At 40.3% G+C, this 15,075-nt stretch overlaps 1 protein-coding gene across 10 annotated transcripts in view; it reads right to left on the minus strand.

The window, feature by feature from the left end:
• Nucleotides 1–7,482: 7,482 nt before the first annotated feature.
• Nucleotides 7,483–15,075, minus strand: part of LOC120902600 — a 36,001-nt gene continuing 28,408 nt past the window's right edge. For 3 of the 10 annotated variants that reach the window (XM_040311454.1, XM_040311456.1, XM_040311455.1), the window contains exons 2-5: nucleotides 14,199–14,372; nucleotides 14,006–14,118; nucleotides 7,965–9,952; nucleotides 7,483–7,901 (exon numbers count right to left, since the gene is read on the minus strand). In XM_040311454.1, the coding sequence (XP_040167388.1) occupies nucleotides 7,663–7,901; nucleotides 7,965–9,952; nucleotides 14,006–14,118; nucleotides 14,199–14,351 (2,493 nt within the window). In that variant the 5' untranslated portion in view covers nucleotides 14,352–14,372 and the 3' untranslated portion in view covers nucleotides 7,483–7,662. Of the gene's footprint in view, nucleotides 7,902–7,964; nucleotides 9,979–14,005; nucleotides 14,119–14,198; nucleotides 14,373–15,075 lie in introns of those variants that run through there. The other 7 variants (XM_040311460.1, XM_040311459.1, XM_040311457.1 and 4 more) reach the window with 7 other exon arrangements.

Raw genomic sequence — 15,075 nt, forward strand, 5'->3', positions numbered from 1 at the left:
GAATGTCCTGGACATACGGTTCACGTTCATATTTGTATGGGGAAAATGAACGACCTGGCGTACTATAACGTTCGTTATTTTGGTGGTGTTATTTAGGACGTTATTAAGGTGATCAACTCAGTGCATTATGATTTTTAAAGAATCGATGAACGTTGATTAGGTGAACGTAGATCGTTCGTTCTTTAGGATGAATTGAATGAATCGTACAGCTCTGTTACTTGAGGCACAACTCTAGTTCGGATCGGTCGGTTCATGTTTTGGTCGAGTGCATTCCGTGCATTTGTCGCGCCACAGCGATAGCCCGGCAGCAACAAAGTCAAGACAAACTCTAACCCGGGTGTGTTATTATTATTATTATTATTATTGGCGTACTAGCCAACGCGATCATGTCGGCCTTTTCAGGACTTGAGTACCACGTAGCCGGATAGTCACCTCTTGCTACGGTGGACGGTTCAAACGCGGATAGACCCCACGACGGGCATGCAGATGTGCGGAATGATGGCGTTGCCGCGCGACCGCTCCTATCCAGCGGGTAACTTGCATTCTGCCACACTGTCTCCTGCTCGATGCATACGCTGCAGGCAGGGGGAAGGATGCACCTCCACGATAAAAAATAACACCGTCATGAACCAGCGGCGGACCTAACGGTAGGCGGACTAGGCGGTCGCCGATGATCTCTAGTCTGTAGCATGCCGTATGTCTACAATTGGACAGAGTATTAGCGATAAGGGCCCCCGGAAAGATGGTCGTTGGGGCTCCGTGGCTGGAGAACCATTTGCACCTCCCCTTCCCCCATGGCTACTACAATTTAAGGGCCTGTGACCGATTATCGTAGGGATCCCATGGCCCCCTCCCTCCCATCCGCCGGCAATTTAAGTATACCGTTCAATCTCCCAACAGCTGTGTGCTAGTACCCCCTGCTCCCGGTCATCAGTTACCATTGACAGGGGTCTCAACTCGTCTTTCCACCATTCATGAACACCTTCCTTTCTTTGACCGATGGATCATAACATTCCGGAAGAAAACACATTTGGCGAAAGTGTTGCACACACACGCACGCTCACACCCACGCGCAGATGGCTCAGCATATCTTTGTAATCTACAGCATACGAAAGAAAAAGCTTAGGGTAACAAAGTTTTGCTTAATGCTTAACACGTTCAGCACGATGACATGTCCCAGGGACTACCAGTGAGCTTTCCAGTGTGCCGGTTTCACCGGTGTTAATGCGAATTAGGGTTCAGCGCGTTGCACAGCAAACCCTCCAGCGTAAACTAGCGATTGCTTAGTCATTTTTATATTGCAGTGTTTGAACTCATTGCGATTTTTTGGTTTGATTTGTGAAAATGCAACTTCATCGCCGCAATGTTTGTTAACGGCATTTTTAGGCGCCACAATTGACCACCACGCCACATTGACCGTCGCGAGCATTGACCACACGCGAGAAAGAGATGGCGCTATGGAGGGAAAAAGCATGGACGACAGCTGACAGCGATTGGCCGTCTGACGCACCAACACATCCAAATGCGTGCTCAGTCGAGGGGTATGAGGCGGAGCCAGGGACGGGTAGCTCGACGAGCTGCTCGACAAATTTGCCGTTGGAGAGAAAAGGAAGGCATGATAAAATTCTCAGAACGCCATGATTTCTTCCGTCGCTTTGCGCAGCGGGGATTTGCTACCACTTTGTTACACGACCTTTCTCAAGCGCGCTATATCTTTTTTCCTCCCGATCGGCACTCACTTATCGTGCCGAGCGCGCGTTCGCTGACCTCCCGATAGATCGCACACACACTTCGATCTACGCCCGATGAGTGTCGTCGGTGGCGATCTACGGGACCATCAGGTTGGCCCATAACAATTACTGTCCAACAGAATTTCAAAGCCGCTTTAGATGAGTCTCTACCACCGTCAACAGATACGATACAGATACAGATACGAAACTACGAGCGAGAGGTGGAACGCTCTAAAAACAAAAATAATAAACTGTGCAAGAAATATTCTCCCACCACGTCGTGGCAACACCAAATCTGGCTGGTTCGACAAAGAATGCAGACAAGTGACCGAACGTAGGAATACTGCATACCAAGCAATACAACAACGGCATAGAACGCGTTCTTGCGCAGAGGAATATTCACGGCTTAGACGCGAAGAGAAACAAGTTTACCGCTCAAAGAAACATGCTTTGGAAAAGCAAAATATACGGGAACTCGAGCAAACCAGAGAGATGACCCGAAAGTTTTACCAAGCGGTAGCAGGTAACGCAAAAATGTTGTACCTAAGGTAACCTGCTGTCGCATGGATATCTGGTTGGTAACCAGCCAGAGGTCCTCTCGCGGTGGGATCTGAACTTTGATGAATTATTCAACGACCAGTTTAACGAACAGCTAGAAGCGCCACTAGCAGATAGTGTCATGCTACTGCCACCTAGCAAAGAAGAAACACGAAATGCTATCCTTCGGCTGAAAAATAACAAGGCACCCGGGACCGACGGAATTGCAGCCGAACTGGTCAAGAATGGAGGTGCACGACTAGTAAACGGGATTCATCAAATCGTTACTGAGGTGTTGGATAGCGAATCGATGCCTTGTGATTGGAATCTCGGCATCATCTACCCCATATACAAGAAGAGAGATTGGTTGGACTGCAACAACTCCAGGGGTGTTGAATACCGTCTATAAAATATTCTCCCTGATCCATCACGATCGCCTTGTCCCACACGACGCAGAGATAGTCGGAAACTATCAAAGGGTATTACGAAACGGAAAATCAACCACTGATCAGATCTTCACCATGCAGCAGATCTTGAAGAAGATGGCTGAATACAGAAACGACACATACCATCTCTTCATTGACTTCAAAGCCGCATATCATAGCATAGCCAGGGTAAAACTGTACGGCACTATGAACTCTTTTGGAATCCCGGCCATTCTGATGAGGCTATTTAAAATGACTATGACCTACGTTACTTGCCAGATGAAGGTGGATGGAAAACTCTCAAGGCCTTTTGCTACCACCAAAGGTCTTCGCCAGGTGGACGGGCTTGCCTGCCTCCTATTCAACTTGGCTCTAGAGAGGGTCTCATTCGCGACTCGAGGGTGAAGACTACGGAAACAATCTTCTATAAGTCAACCCAGATCCTGGCATGCACTGATGATATAGACATTATTGGTCTCGGCTTTCATCATTATCGACTCTCCTTTGTAGCAGAAGCCTACCAAGGGATTTCACCTATATCGGTGCAAGGGTCACTTCTGACAATAACATGGATGAGTTGTGAGCAAGAACGCTGGCTGTCAACCGTTCGTTCTACAGTCTAAAATAGCATTTCACTTCAAAGAACCTCGCGACAGGTTCTGGCTATATATAGTACCTATATAGTTATGGTACTCACATACGCCTCTGGGTTATGGACGCTGCCCAAATCTGACGAAACCCTCTTATCCACGTTTGAGAGGAAGATGTTCAGAAGGATACTTGGCCCCATATGTGTGGAAGGACAATGGAGGAGCCGCTATAATGAAGAGCTATACGAGATGTACGGCGACCTCACTGTCGTACAGCGTATCAAGCTCGCCAGTGATTTCGGACACTCCTGAGGTAGGCCAAGACTGCAAAGCAGTTGTAGCGCCGGATAAGAAAATAAGTAAGAAATAGGGATCTTAAATTCATTAATACTGGCTACTAATTATGTAGCTTTATACTTACATAAAATTTAAGACATGCTGCTGAACGCATACATATTTATAATACGAAGCGAACGTCAAGCCATACCGCAAAATGTTAAAGTAATAATAATGGACGATGAGAGATATTTTATTTTGACGTTATAAATTAATAATTAAAATACATTGTACCTCATCCACATTGACTACAAATGTTTAATTATAATTATAAAAAAAAACTTTAGCGAATTAAAATCTGCATAAGAACTGCGGATAAAAACGAAAACTTACTTATATTTTTAAACGTTATCCCTTATAAAAATAACTTAAGACGTGAATTAAAATAAACAAAATTAAAAGAAGGTTTCATATATTTTGTTCTGTTTTTTTATTCAACTAGCGTATGTATTACAGGCACAAAAATTAATTCCTCTTATAGAGACGTGGCTAATGCTACAAATTTTCATTGGATATAATTCCACCCGAAGTCTTCACATGTTTCAGATGAAGTATTAACGCATATAGTATATAAAATATAACGACAAAGCATATAACGACAAAATCGAGCAGTTTTGTAGCTCGGATTTTCGATCGCTTTCCGCCAAAAGCGATCGAAAAAGCGAGCAGAAATGTCAGGGAAAACGCTTGGATTCCGATCGAAGAAATATTTCAATCCAAAAATTTCAGTGCTGAAAATTTCGAAATATTTCATTATTAATTTGCAACAATTTTGAATGCGAAATATTTCACAGCCATCCCGCACGACAAAATCGAGCAGTTTTGTAGCTCGGACTTTCGATCGCTTTCCGCCAAAAGCGATCGAGAAAGCGAGCAGAAATGTCAGGGAAAACGCTTGGATTCCGATCAAAGAAATATATCAATCCAAAAATTTCAGCGCTGAAAATTTCGAAATATTTCATTATTAATTTGCAACAATTTTGAATGCGAAATATTTCACAGCCATGCGCTGTGAAATATGTTTGCAGTTTGAGTTTGAGAAGTTTTCGATCGCTTTGCGCAGCGGGATGCGCTGTGAAATATGTTTGCAGTTTGAGTTTGAGAAGTTTTCGATCGATTTGCGCAGCGGGATGTGTTGGACTCTTTCTGACAAAAAAGCTCCGGTACGCGATCATGTTGCTTCAAAATTGATTATGGCCGAAAAATACTTCATACCGACGTTCTCTTTCTCCCCTCCTTCCCCTCTTCACCATCCATTCACCACGCTTTATCATTGTTAGTTCTTGCTCTCTAGCTATATTGAGCGAGAGGCTGAGAAGTTTTCGATCGCTTTGCGCAGCGGGTTTAAACTGTAGCTTGTTATTTTGTTATTTATTAATTAAAATTCAACGGACCGCAAATGGCCCACTTGAAGCGAATGCATTTACATTCATTCATTATAACGTAGTCACATTCGGGTCATTCATTTGTCACGCTTAGTCTTAAGTAACATAATTAACATGTAAAAGGTCGCACGACACGAATACTATTTAACAATGCGGTGCGCGACATGTCAGGTTGATGACGATCACAAATGACATTAAACTCACGGCACATACGAATAAACGGATCAGAAGAGCCAAAGCGAGTGCGGCGTTCCTCCACGTCAAGTAGCGATCTAGCTCGGAGCGATCTCGGCGGGACATACATGTTGAGCCTCGAAAGAAGCGCGGGCGAGTCGATCCGATTGTCAAGAAGTCCCGCGACAAACAGCCTCTGAGCGTTGCATTTCCGCTGCTTCAGCGTCTCGATGCCAAGCAACGCACAGCGTCCCTCATAGTCAAGTTGGACACTCCAGGAGCGCAAAGCGAACCGCGTGAATTTACGCTGGATTGACTCTAAACGAGCTAGGGGGCGAGCAGCTGTAGGCCACCATACTACTGAAGCGTATTCTAACACTGGTCGCACCAAAGCACAGTATAGCGTCTTGATGCAGATCGGGTCAGTGATGTCACGTGCTATTTGTTTTAGTAAGCCGATCAATTGGTTACCCTTAGTGACAACGTGTTCTAGCTGGTCGTGGAAGCTCAACTTTTCGTCAAGGAGCACTCCTAGATCCGTGACACAGCTTTTGCGACCAATGGTAGATTCATTTAACGCATAGTCATACACTAAGGGGCACCGCTTTCTCGCAAACGTAACGACAACACACTTCTCGACGCACAATTCAAGACCGTTCAAAGAGCACCATGACTGGAAGGCACTTAGAGTGGCTTGAAGGCGGAGTTGGTCTAACCGGTCACGGATAGGCAGGAACAGCTTCGCGTCGTCTGCATACAGTAGGTGGCCGTCAGGAGGGAGCAACCGTGTTACGTCATTCAGGAAAATGACAAACAGCAGCGGTCCAAGGTTACTCCCCTGCGGCACCCCCGAAGAAGCATCGATACGGCGCGACGTATGGGGTCCCATCTTCACGCAGTATGTGCGACCAGCAAGATAGGAGCGCATCCAGGCCAGCAGCTGCACAGGCAGACCAAGCGTTTCGAGCTTTGCGAGCAGCAAGGCGTGCGGAACGCTATCGAAGGCAGCCTTGATGTCCGTGTAGACTGCGTCGATCTGCGAGCCGGCATCGATGGTCCTGTGACAGAGGCTAACGAACTCAACCAGGTTGGTGGTGGTTGAACGCTGAGGGACAAATGAGGGCTTGATGAGGTTCTACTAAAAGCAAATAGAACTTTTGGGTTTATTTTACGTTTCACCTCCATTTTTAGAGATTTAAGCTGCCTTCGAAATTTGGAATCCTCCCACTATTGATGGCTGTTAAGAATTGAAAATATTCAGCGCCTCTTTACCAGGATTGCTTTTCGTCGTTTGTTTGGTGCTGCCTCACTACCTCCCTATGAAAAGTGATTTCAGTAATTCAATCTTCACTTGTTAACCTTTCGCAGCCGAGTGTTTCAGGCATTTTTTACTGATGGCTTATTACTTTCTGCTACTGATGCTTCTGATTTACTCTCGTCCATATCGCTGTATATTCCCTCTCGTTCTATTCGTTCACGTTCGTTCTATTCGTGATCCTGTGTCAATTGAAACACGTCATACGCTTTATACTTTCAATGATTCTCTTCTATCCTGTTTCAGGTTGTTTAACCACTTTTACTATCTCTTTGATTTCGACTTCTCTCTTAACTCTTTCCATAACCGTATTTTTTCTTCTAATTCTCTTTAATTCTTCTTCTTAGTTTTCATTTACTCCCTTTTTTCACTAAGTTAGGTCAGGACTAGTTTAGTTAGGCTTAGTTTTTCATGAATGATTTTGTTTATTTGTTGCTTATTAATTAGTTTTAAGTCTGCGTTATTTAGCCTTGATGGCGGAAATTGGACTCAATAAATGAAATGAAATGAGACTATTTGTTTTCTCAACAGCCCTGGCAGAAGAACCAGCAAATCAGGAACAACGTTCGTGAAGGAATGATAGTTGTTGAGCATGACCGAAATCTGCCATCGCTCGAATGGCAACTGGACCGGATTGCAGTTGTATACCCGGGGAAAGATGGCTTAGTTAGAGCTATTGAAGTTAAGACTTTAAGATCGACGCTGTATCAATCATGTATTAAGGATAATGAAGTTTCGAGCTTCATTTGATAGTCATCCTTGGGGGGAAGATGTTCCGTCTAATCAACAGGAAGACGTTAGGATTTAGCGCCTGGGTCAAACGTCTTACGGTTGACAGCGTGATAGGAGCAATGAACGACGAAGAGAAAAAATGAATTGGCGGTTACCGACTTGGAAAACGTGGACGCTGACAGTTGAAAATATAAAGCTTTTACGATTAACATCCCGTTTTTAACTATTTTACCTGAACGATTTCAAAAGTCTGACACATAGTATTTAAAATCTTTTTTATTATTTTTTCCTACCACTTTATTTCATCTACAAATTCTCAATTGGTAAACGTTTTTTATGACTTTAAAAGCAATAAATAATTTAGTAAATAAAACATATAACCTACGTTGAATCAAACAGGAAAGTTTACGTCTAAATAATTATTCTCTACCGAAGATACTACCAAGAAAGCACAGGAAGGCTCTTTTTTAAAAGTGGAGTGCCATGCTCATCTATCTCAACCGATGGCACTAATGGTGGCTTAAATCCTCCGTATTCGATGCGATGACCCTTTCCGTAGCTAGGATTACGTCGGAATTTTACGTCGCTTTTAGCCCAATGATCCGTCAATAATGGAGTTGGTCCTATGTAATAGTCCTTCATGACTGGTTCATGTTGAATGGAAGCAAAATTCCCTGCTTGAAATAATTAAATTGATTAGGTGCACATATAGAAAAGAAATACTTTTTAATATTACATACATATTGGAAACATACCTGCATAAGCATCGTCGTTAAGAATCTCCAATGGTTGTTTTTCGTGTAAGTTGTTTGCTTGAGTATTAAAATGGTGATTATCCACAATTACCGGAATTGATGACGACGCTGCATTGTGTAAATCATTTACAGGATACCGATTATTTGGATAGAAACTATGCATTTCGCCTGGTTTCGCGCAATCAATTTTTGGGTAGTGGTGAGATTTTGGGAAGAAATGATCAACTAAATATTTCTTTTTCTGAGCCAAAAACATTCCTAAATCTAAATGCTCGTAATGAATAGTTTTAATTATTGAATGTGTAGGTTTTGGTTCATGCAATGGTAGAGTTATGTATTTCTCTACTGGATATGGTACTGGTATAGCCACAGGAACCTGTACAGGATAGTGTACTGGTATTTCTACGGGTACTTGCACTGGGTAGGGTCGATCAACAATTTTTTCAACAATTTTTTCCACTGGATACGGGCGATCGATAATTTGCTCGACCGTGTAAGGCACAGGACGATCTATAATCTTTTCAAAAACTTTCTCCAATGTTACTGGTACCGGGACCTGTACATGCTTTTCAATTACATGTTGTATTGGTATTGGTCGATTAATAGTCTTTTCAATATTTGTTTCTACTGTGGTCTCCACTGCAACTGGACGCTCAATTTTTATTTCCACAGGACGATCAATGTAATGTGAAACTTCTACAGGCTTTTCCACAATTTTCTCCACAGTTACAGGTCGATCAAGGATGTGTGCTACGTGATAAGGAATCTTCAATTCTTTCGTGATTATTTTCTCTACCACTACTGGAGTTTTGACAATTTTATCTACAGGTACATTATTTTCTACCTTTATCGGTCGATCAACAATATGATGAATAGGTTTTTCTACAATTCGATCAATGACTAATGGCACCGAATTTTCTACAACTGGTTGTTTGCGTTCTTCTTGATTTTCCTCGATAGTAGGCTGTTTTATGATCCTTAAAACTGGGTTTTCAATAAATACTGGTTGCTTTACAATTCGATCGATAGATTTTTCTGCAAACACTGGTTGCTTAATATTTTTTGTGTCGACATCAAAATACCGTGTAGACGGGGTTGTATTATTAATGAATAATTCCTTAATATTGAAGTTCTTTTGTACGTCTACAACACTACGCTCTTCAATAAGAGTATTGTCATCAAAACAATCTTGATTCGAGTATTTTTTACCGGAATCAGATAGACGTAAGCCTGCCTGAAATGGTGCTAAATATCTTGAAAATCCAGATTTTTTACCAACAGTGGTTGTGGTTGTGGTTAATATGATTTGTGTAGGTTTATCAGTCGTATAAGTACCCTTGTGTCTCGTGCTCAACCGTGCAGTTGTTGATGCTCGGAGTTTTGATACTTTTCCAGGTTTAATTGATGTGACTTCTTGTTTAGTGATTAGAATTTCTTTTTCGTTGTTGTTTTTGTCGCATGGCTCTGCTGGTTTGCTGGATAAAATTGTAGTTTCCTTTAAATACTGCCCATTGTTATGATCCATGGACTCGCCAAAAATTTCGAAATTTATTTGTTTTACATATGATCTACTACTATTGAGTCGACGGCTTTCAATATCACTAGATTCCGCAGCATCATTATCGGTGACAACAATCGGCGCGTTAAAGCTTGCCAGTACTGCCTTGTTTACAGTGTGTTCGCTTCCACTTAGAACACTGTCTTCTGATTTGGAATATTGTCTGATAGTCCCTTGGGAACGGTCTGTGGCATTTTCTTGGGCGTAATTGATATCAACTGAATCTTCGGATCTCACTAAATTCTGAGTATCCGAAAGCAGTCTTTGTGTCTTGGTTACATCTATAACTTCATTTCCAAACTCATTGAGTAAGTAATCGTTACTCACAGTTGGTTGAACTAGTGACAGTAACTGAACAGAAATTGGTTGCGAGCTGTGCGTAATCATTCTCGATAACCGCTCACTATGGGGCATACTGCATCGAAAAAATATTATTTTAAACTGATAATTTCATTAAAAAAAGGTATTACACAGATTTCGAACCCAAATAAACAATGTTAGGCTGCTTTTGAACTTTGTTCAACTGTAAGTAAACATTTTACAATTAATTGATGCCCATCTGTATTTCGTTCAATCGTTACTAAACAAGTAAAACGCCTGAGTTGATCTGTATACTGTTTGTTTGAGTTTAGCCTTTTGTTTGTGCCTTCTTTTACGAAAATAGTTTGAAATCATTGGCCAATAATTTATCCCGATATCTTCAAAATTAATAACTGACTATTGAATTAGTACAATGATGTCTATAGCCAAAGCAGCCCGTAAACAAATTCCGCTGGTTTGGTTATATCGTCCAATTAACTTATCTACTCGAATTTGTATCGCGTACGCATTTCGCTAACCAGTCTACAAAATTACTTCGACCAATATAAAAATCGATCGAGTAGTTTTGTCACCTGTCACATTGACTTCCCGTTAAATACATTAGGGTATCAAATTAAGTCAAATTAAGGTATTTTTGAAAAGACTACTATTTCTATTTTTAAGGATTTTTTTTTGCAAACCCGCAAAGCAATTGACAGCGAGGACTCGCACGCCATATAAGTTCATATCCCTCACATTAAAGAGCTTGCGAGCATAGGCAGTTTTTTCACCTCTAGTTTTAGCAGTTATAATTATAGCACCCCGAGAGCAGGCATAACAGTGCGATTTGTAGCATACTAAACACCTGAATTTTGACATTTTATTTTGCAAATATCCACAAAATTAGATCTAGTGATCTTTTCGATGAATACCACCGAAAAAAATATAAATTATGAGCAAAAATCAAAGATTATTTCATATACTATAAGATCTCGAGCAGATGATACCACATGCAACCCTCACAATGTTTAACGGGTACTCACAACCCTCGCAATATTTAACGGGAACAGTATAATTTGTTGCATACTAAACACCTGAATTTTTGATATTTTATTTTGCAAAAATACATAAAAATTGAAATAGTTATCTTTTGGACGAATTTCAATAAAAAAAAAAACAGTATGAATAAAAATTAAAGATTATTTAAAAAACCTTAAGATTTCGAGCAGGCGATACTACTCGTAATCAGAGTGACCAGAAATACCGTTTTATCTCTGTTCCTACCAATTTTTGATATGCCTACCGACTCACAGATGTGCCTTTTAAAACTACCGATTTTTCATTTATCCTACCGAAAATCACAGACTTTTTCATAATACTCAAAGTCCATATAACACAGAGGTCGATGCATAGCTCGATTTTGGTCCACCATTTTGAAAGCTTATTTTTGACAGTTAGATGAAAAAGCGTTCACAAACGATTCCAAACAACCATACACTTTTCAGGGCTAATTGTGCATTATGTGCTCAAAACTTAGTTTAACTATACATTTCTTTCTCATGAACGTGGTATGGAGTAGTTTTTTCAGTGATTCATCACTTAAAAATGACCACAATCAGAAATCTGGCCTCTTAGCTTTGACCCTCTTGAGCTGCACAAGATTTCGTCGTAATTTCGGGCACTGATCTTGTTGTAATTGATAATTTCACTATAATTCTATCTTTTCTTGATATTCCTCAACTTTTTAAAGTACAATATTATAAACAAACGATGTAAAAATGGCCGAAATGCTTTCAGACCACTGCATGCACAACAACTAAAACCTCAATGTATGCTACGATGAAACTATTGAAGCTTTTTCATCCAGCTGTCAAAACTTTCCCACGCTTTTTGATCAAATGTTCTGGACGACTCGACCTCTGTATTATATAGACTTTGATAATACTGATCAAAAAGTCATAAAACCCTTATTCAAATCATTCAAAGTATTAAACTCTATATGGAAATTACTAACAACCTGAACCAGAAGTTCAACAGAGACAACTAAGGCCTGTGTCTGTACTTCATGAGATGCTATTAAATCGGACGCGCTGGTAAAATTTTACATGGGATTTGACAGATAATGTAACCCCGCGCTCTAACAGCATTCAAACACGACATCGAACTTGAAAAATGTATGGGATTTGACATGTTCGATTTGTTGGTTATCAAATCGAACATGTCAAATCCTATACATGTTTTCCATGTTCGATGTCGTGTTCGATTGCTGCTAGAGCGCTGCCTATGACGTGCGATTTTGTCATACGATGGAATCAATTCAGAAGTCACTTATACAGAATTTTTAGAATCAATCTCTAATTTATGTTTTGTTATCATTAAAATTACCAATTCAGAAAATTAATCGAAATAGCTGTTGACGGTACATTCGATTTGCACTGTCCTAAGCTGCCGCGTGGAGCCCCGAAAAGGGAGTTCTCAACGCTCTGAAGCAAATGTGCATCTCAATCATTCGTTAGGTTAGCTTCCCTAGTAGTAGTAATTTTCAAATCGACACTTCAGGAAGGCCTCATGTGACCGCTATGAACCAAATCTAACTATCTCCTTTAAATAAATAGAGGATGTATTTTCTCGTGCTGATGAACATTCGTTGGGCAGATTAGCTTTCATCTCCATCTCAGCTTTCATCTTCAAAGCCTACCGAAAATTAACGAAAAAACCTTTAACTGGTACCGAAAACAATCTATAAAATTTTGATGCGCCTACCGAAAACCAAGAGATTTGGTGATGGAATCCAGAATCTAAGTGTATGTAGTCCAGGTGGTCTCATTAGCATGTTTTTTTATAACCAAATTTGAATATCACTTTTAGACAAGTGAAAACTTTTGATCAAACAGGCTTTTTGGAGGATTGACAAATACACAAAACACTCTTAAAATCTTCATTCAGAAACAGAAGCGATAAGAATCAGCCTTCTGAATGCATACACCTTGGGATAAGCCCATCTGTATATTATACCCACTTAGGCACTGGTCTACGTTACGCGCAACATTGTTGCAGGCAAAATGTATGGATTTTGACAGCTAGCGCAACTTTGTTGCCAGCCAAATTCAAACCAATTTGATTTTTGTCTGGCAACATTTTCTATTTACCTTGGTCATGGTAATCGGGTGTATGAAATGATACAGCATCAGTGTGCATTTATAATACATTTTTTGTTGTATATTTTATTTCAACAGGTGAATGATAAAAAATAAACTCTGAGCTGTTAATTGGTTAATTTTTGACGCTAAACAATGTCAAAGTGAAATGTTGCCAGCAACATTCATAGACCACCTCAGCGATATGTTTCCGAGTAACAATGTTGCGCGCAACAACATTAGACCGCTGCCTTAGGCGGCGCAAACAAACATGACTCTGTTCGATAGGTGCTCAATCAGCTGTTCGATGTCTTATACAAAGAGGGTTTATTATACAGATGGGCTTATCCCGAACAAAATGACAGCCGTACTGTAGAAAAATGAAAACGAAATGACAGGAGGGGATTCTCTCATTTATTGATGAATGCGTGTGAATTCCAATGGCTATTTTGGTTGATGTGTCGTAGTGTGGGTGAAAAACTATGTATCACAATCGAATCCCCTCCTGTCATTCGTTCGTCCAATATGGCTTTCCCGCCAAACCTATAAGCCCACCTAGTCCCTATACCCACTTTGGTCTTATGTATCAACTGCACAGTGCACCACCAGATGATTATATGGGTTTGTTCGTGTCGAATGTCGTGCTCGATTGGTGCCAGGACGCCGCTTTAGATAGCTGCTGCTATACAATGCAAATAGCAGACAGGCTGAAATTTCAGCCTACGAACTTAAAACGGAAAGGACCCCAAAACCAAAAATTTGTAAAACTAGTCCAGCAAAATACAGTATCTTGCAATGCTTAGCGGGCATGTAAAAAAGTTTGAGATATCTCCAGATTTAGCAGAATATGCCGTGTGAAACGGCTATTGAACAAAGTTCAGAAAGGCATCAGAATTTCAGTTGGTCGTCAAATGTTTACTTATAGATGAACAATGTTCAAAAGCACCATAACACTGTTTATTTAAGATCGATTACGGTGTGTGTCAGCATAGCCAAATGTAAACAAAAAGCATAAAATATTTAAAACTTACCTTTGATATTGTTGTGAACTTTGTCCGTAAGCATTGCTATCAGTGTAGTATACAACATAATTGCTGTTAGGAGAGTTGTTGATCATATGTTGATACCGTACAACGCCGTGAGTCTTAATGTAAAAAATGTAAAATTATGCTTGGCTTAATTAGATCAGTTTGAAACAATATTGTTATAAACAATGTATATCACCTGGTGCAAAGGTTCAATTGTTGATGGAACTGAAGGTTCTGGTGAGTAATGAAGATGTATATCCGTTTGATTGTGTTCGTTTACGGCCAAGTTCTCCGCTATGACATCGAACCGCAATATTGATAAACACAGTAGTGTAAGTAACACCAGCATCCTGTTTTAAGTGGTTTTAGGCTGAGGAGATAGACGTTACGAACATCATTATAATTGCTAAATTGAATAGCTTTATTTTACATTAATAATTGATAACATTCTAAAATGAAAAATTAATAAATTTTGACCGATTTACAAAATTATTATCTCTGTAATAAATTTCTAGTCGCGAAAATAAAATTCTAGTAAAGACTGACTAGCTTTAATTCTTAGCGGAAGCTGGGATGCTTTTTATTTACAGTAGAACGTCAATTATCCAGGAGCGGATTGACCGGCGGGCGGCTTAACCGTGCGCATAAATGTGACAACTGTTCAAACGTACGGCGAAAATTTGCAGCGATAGTCTAGTGGACAACCATTTTTTTTTGTGCAGCTTTGTAGCGTCTAGTGATATTTTCGAAATTCAGTTTTGATCATGAACAGTTTATAAACCTATAGTTTTTGATTAAAATAATAATATACTAACTATTAATCGATTGATTCAAAGTGAATTAATCATAAAACTAGTGAATTATATATTTTTTACATGATTTTAACTTTTCTTGGACCATTATCCGTGCAAATCGATTAACCGGCAACCGTTCGGTCCCGAGCTGCCCGGATAATCGACGTTCTACAGTAGTTAACATCCATGCAATGGCAACCGATTTGGTTATGCAAAACGCAACCCCGGCTTAGTTTTTGGTGTTTTGAAAGGTATGGAGAAAAATGATACGAACTACAC

This window comes from Anopheles arabiensis, chromosome 3, assembly GCF_016920715.1.
Source record: "Anopheles arabiensis isolate DONGOLA chromosome 3, AaraD3, whole genome shotgun sequence".
Lineage (NCBI taxonomy): Eukaryota > Metazoa > Arthropoda > Insecta > Diptera > Culicidae > Anopheles > Anopheles arabiensis.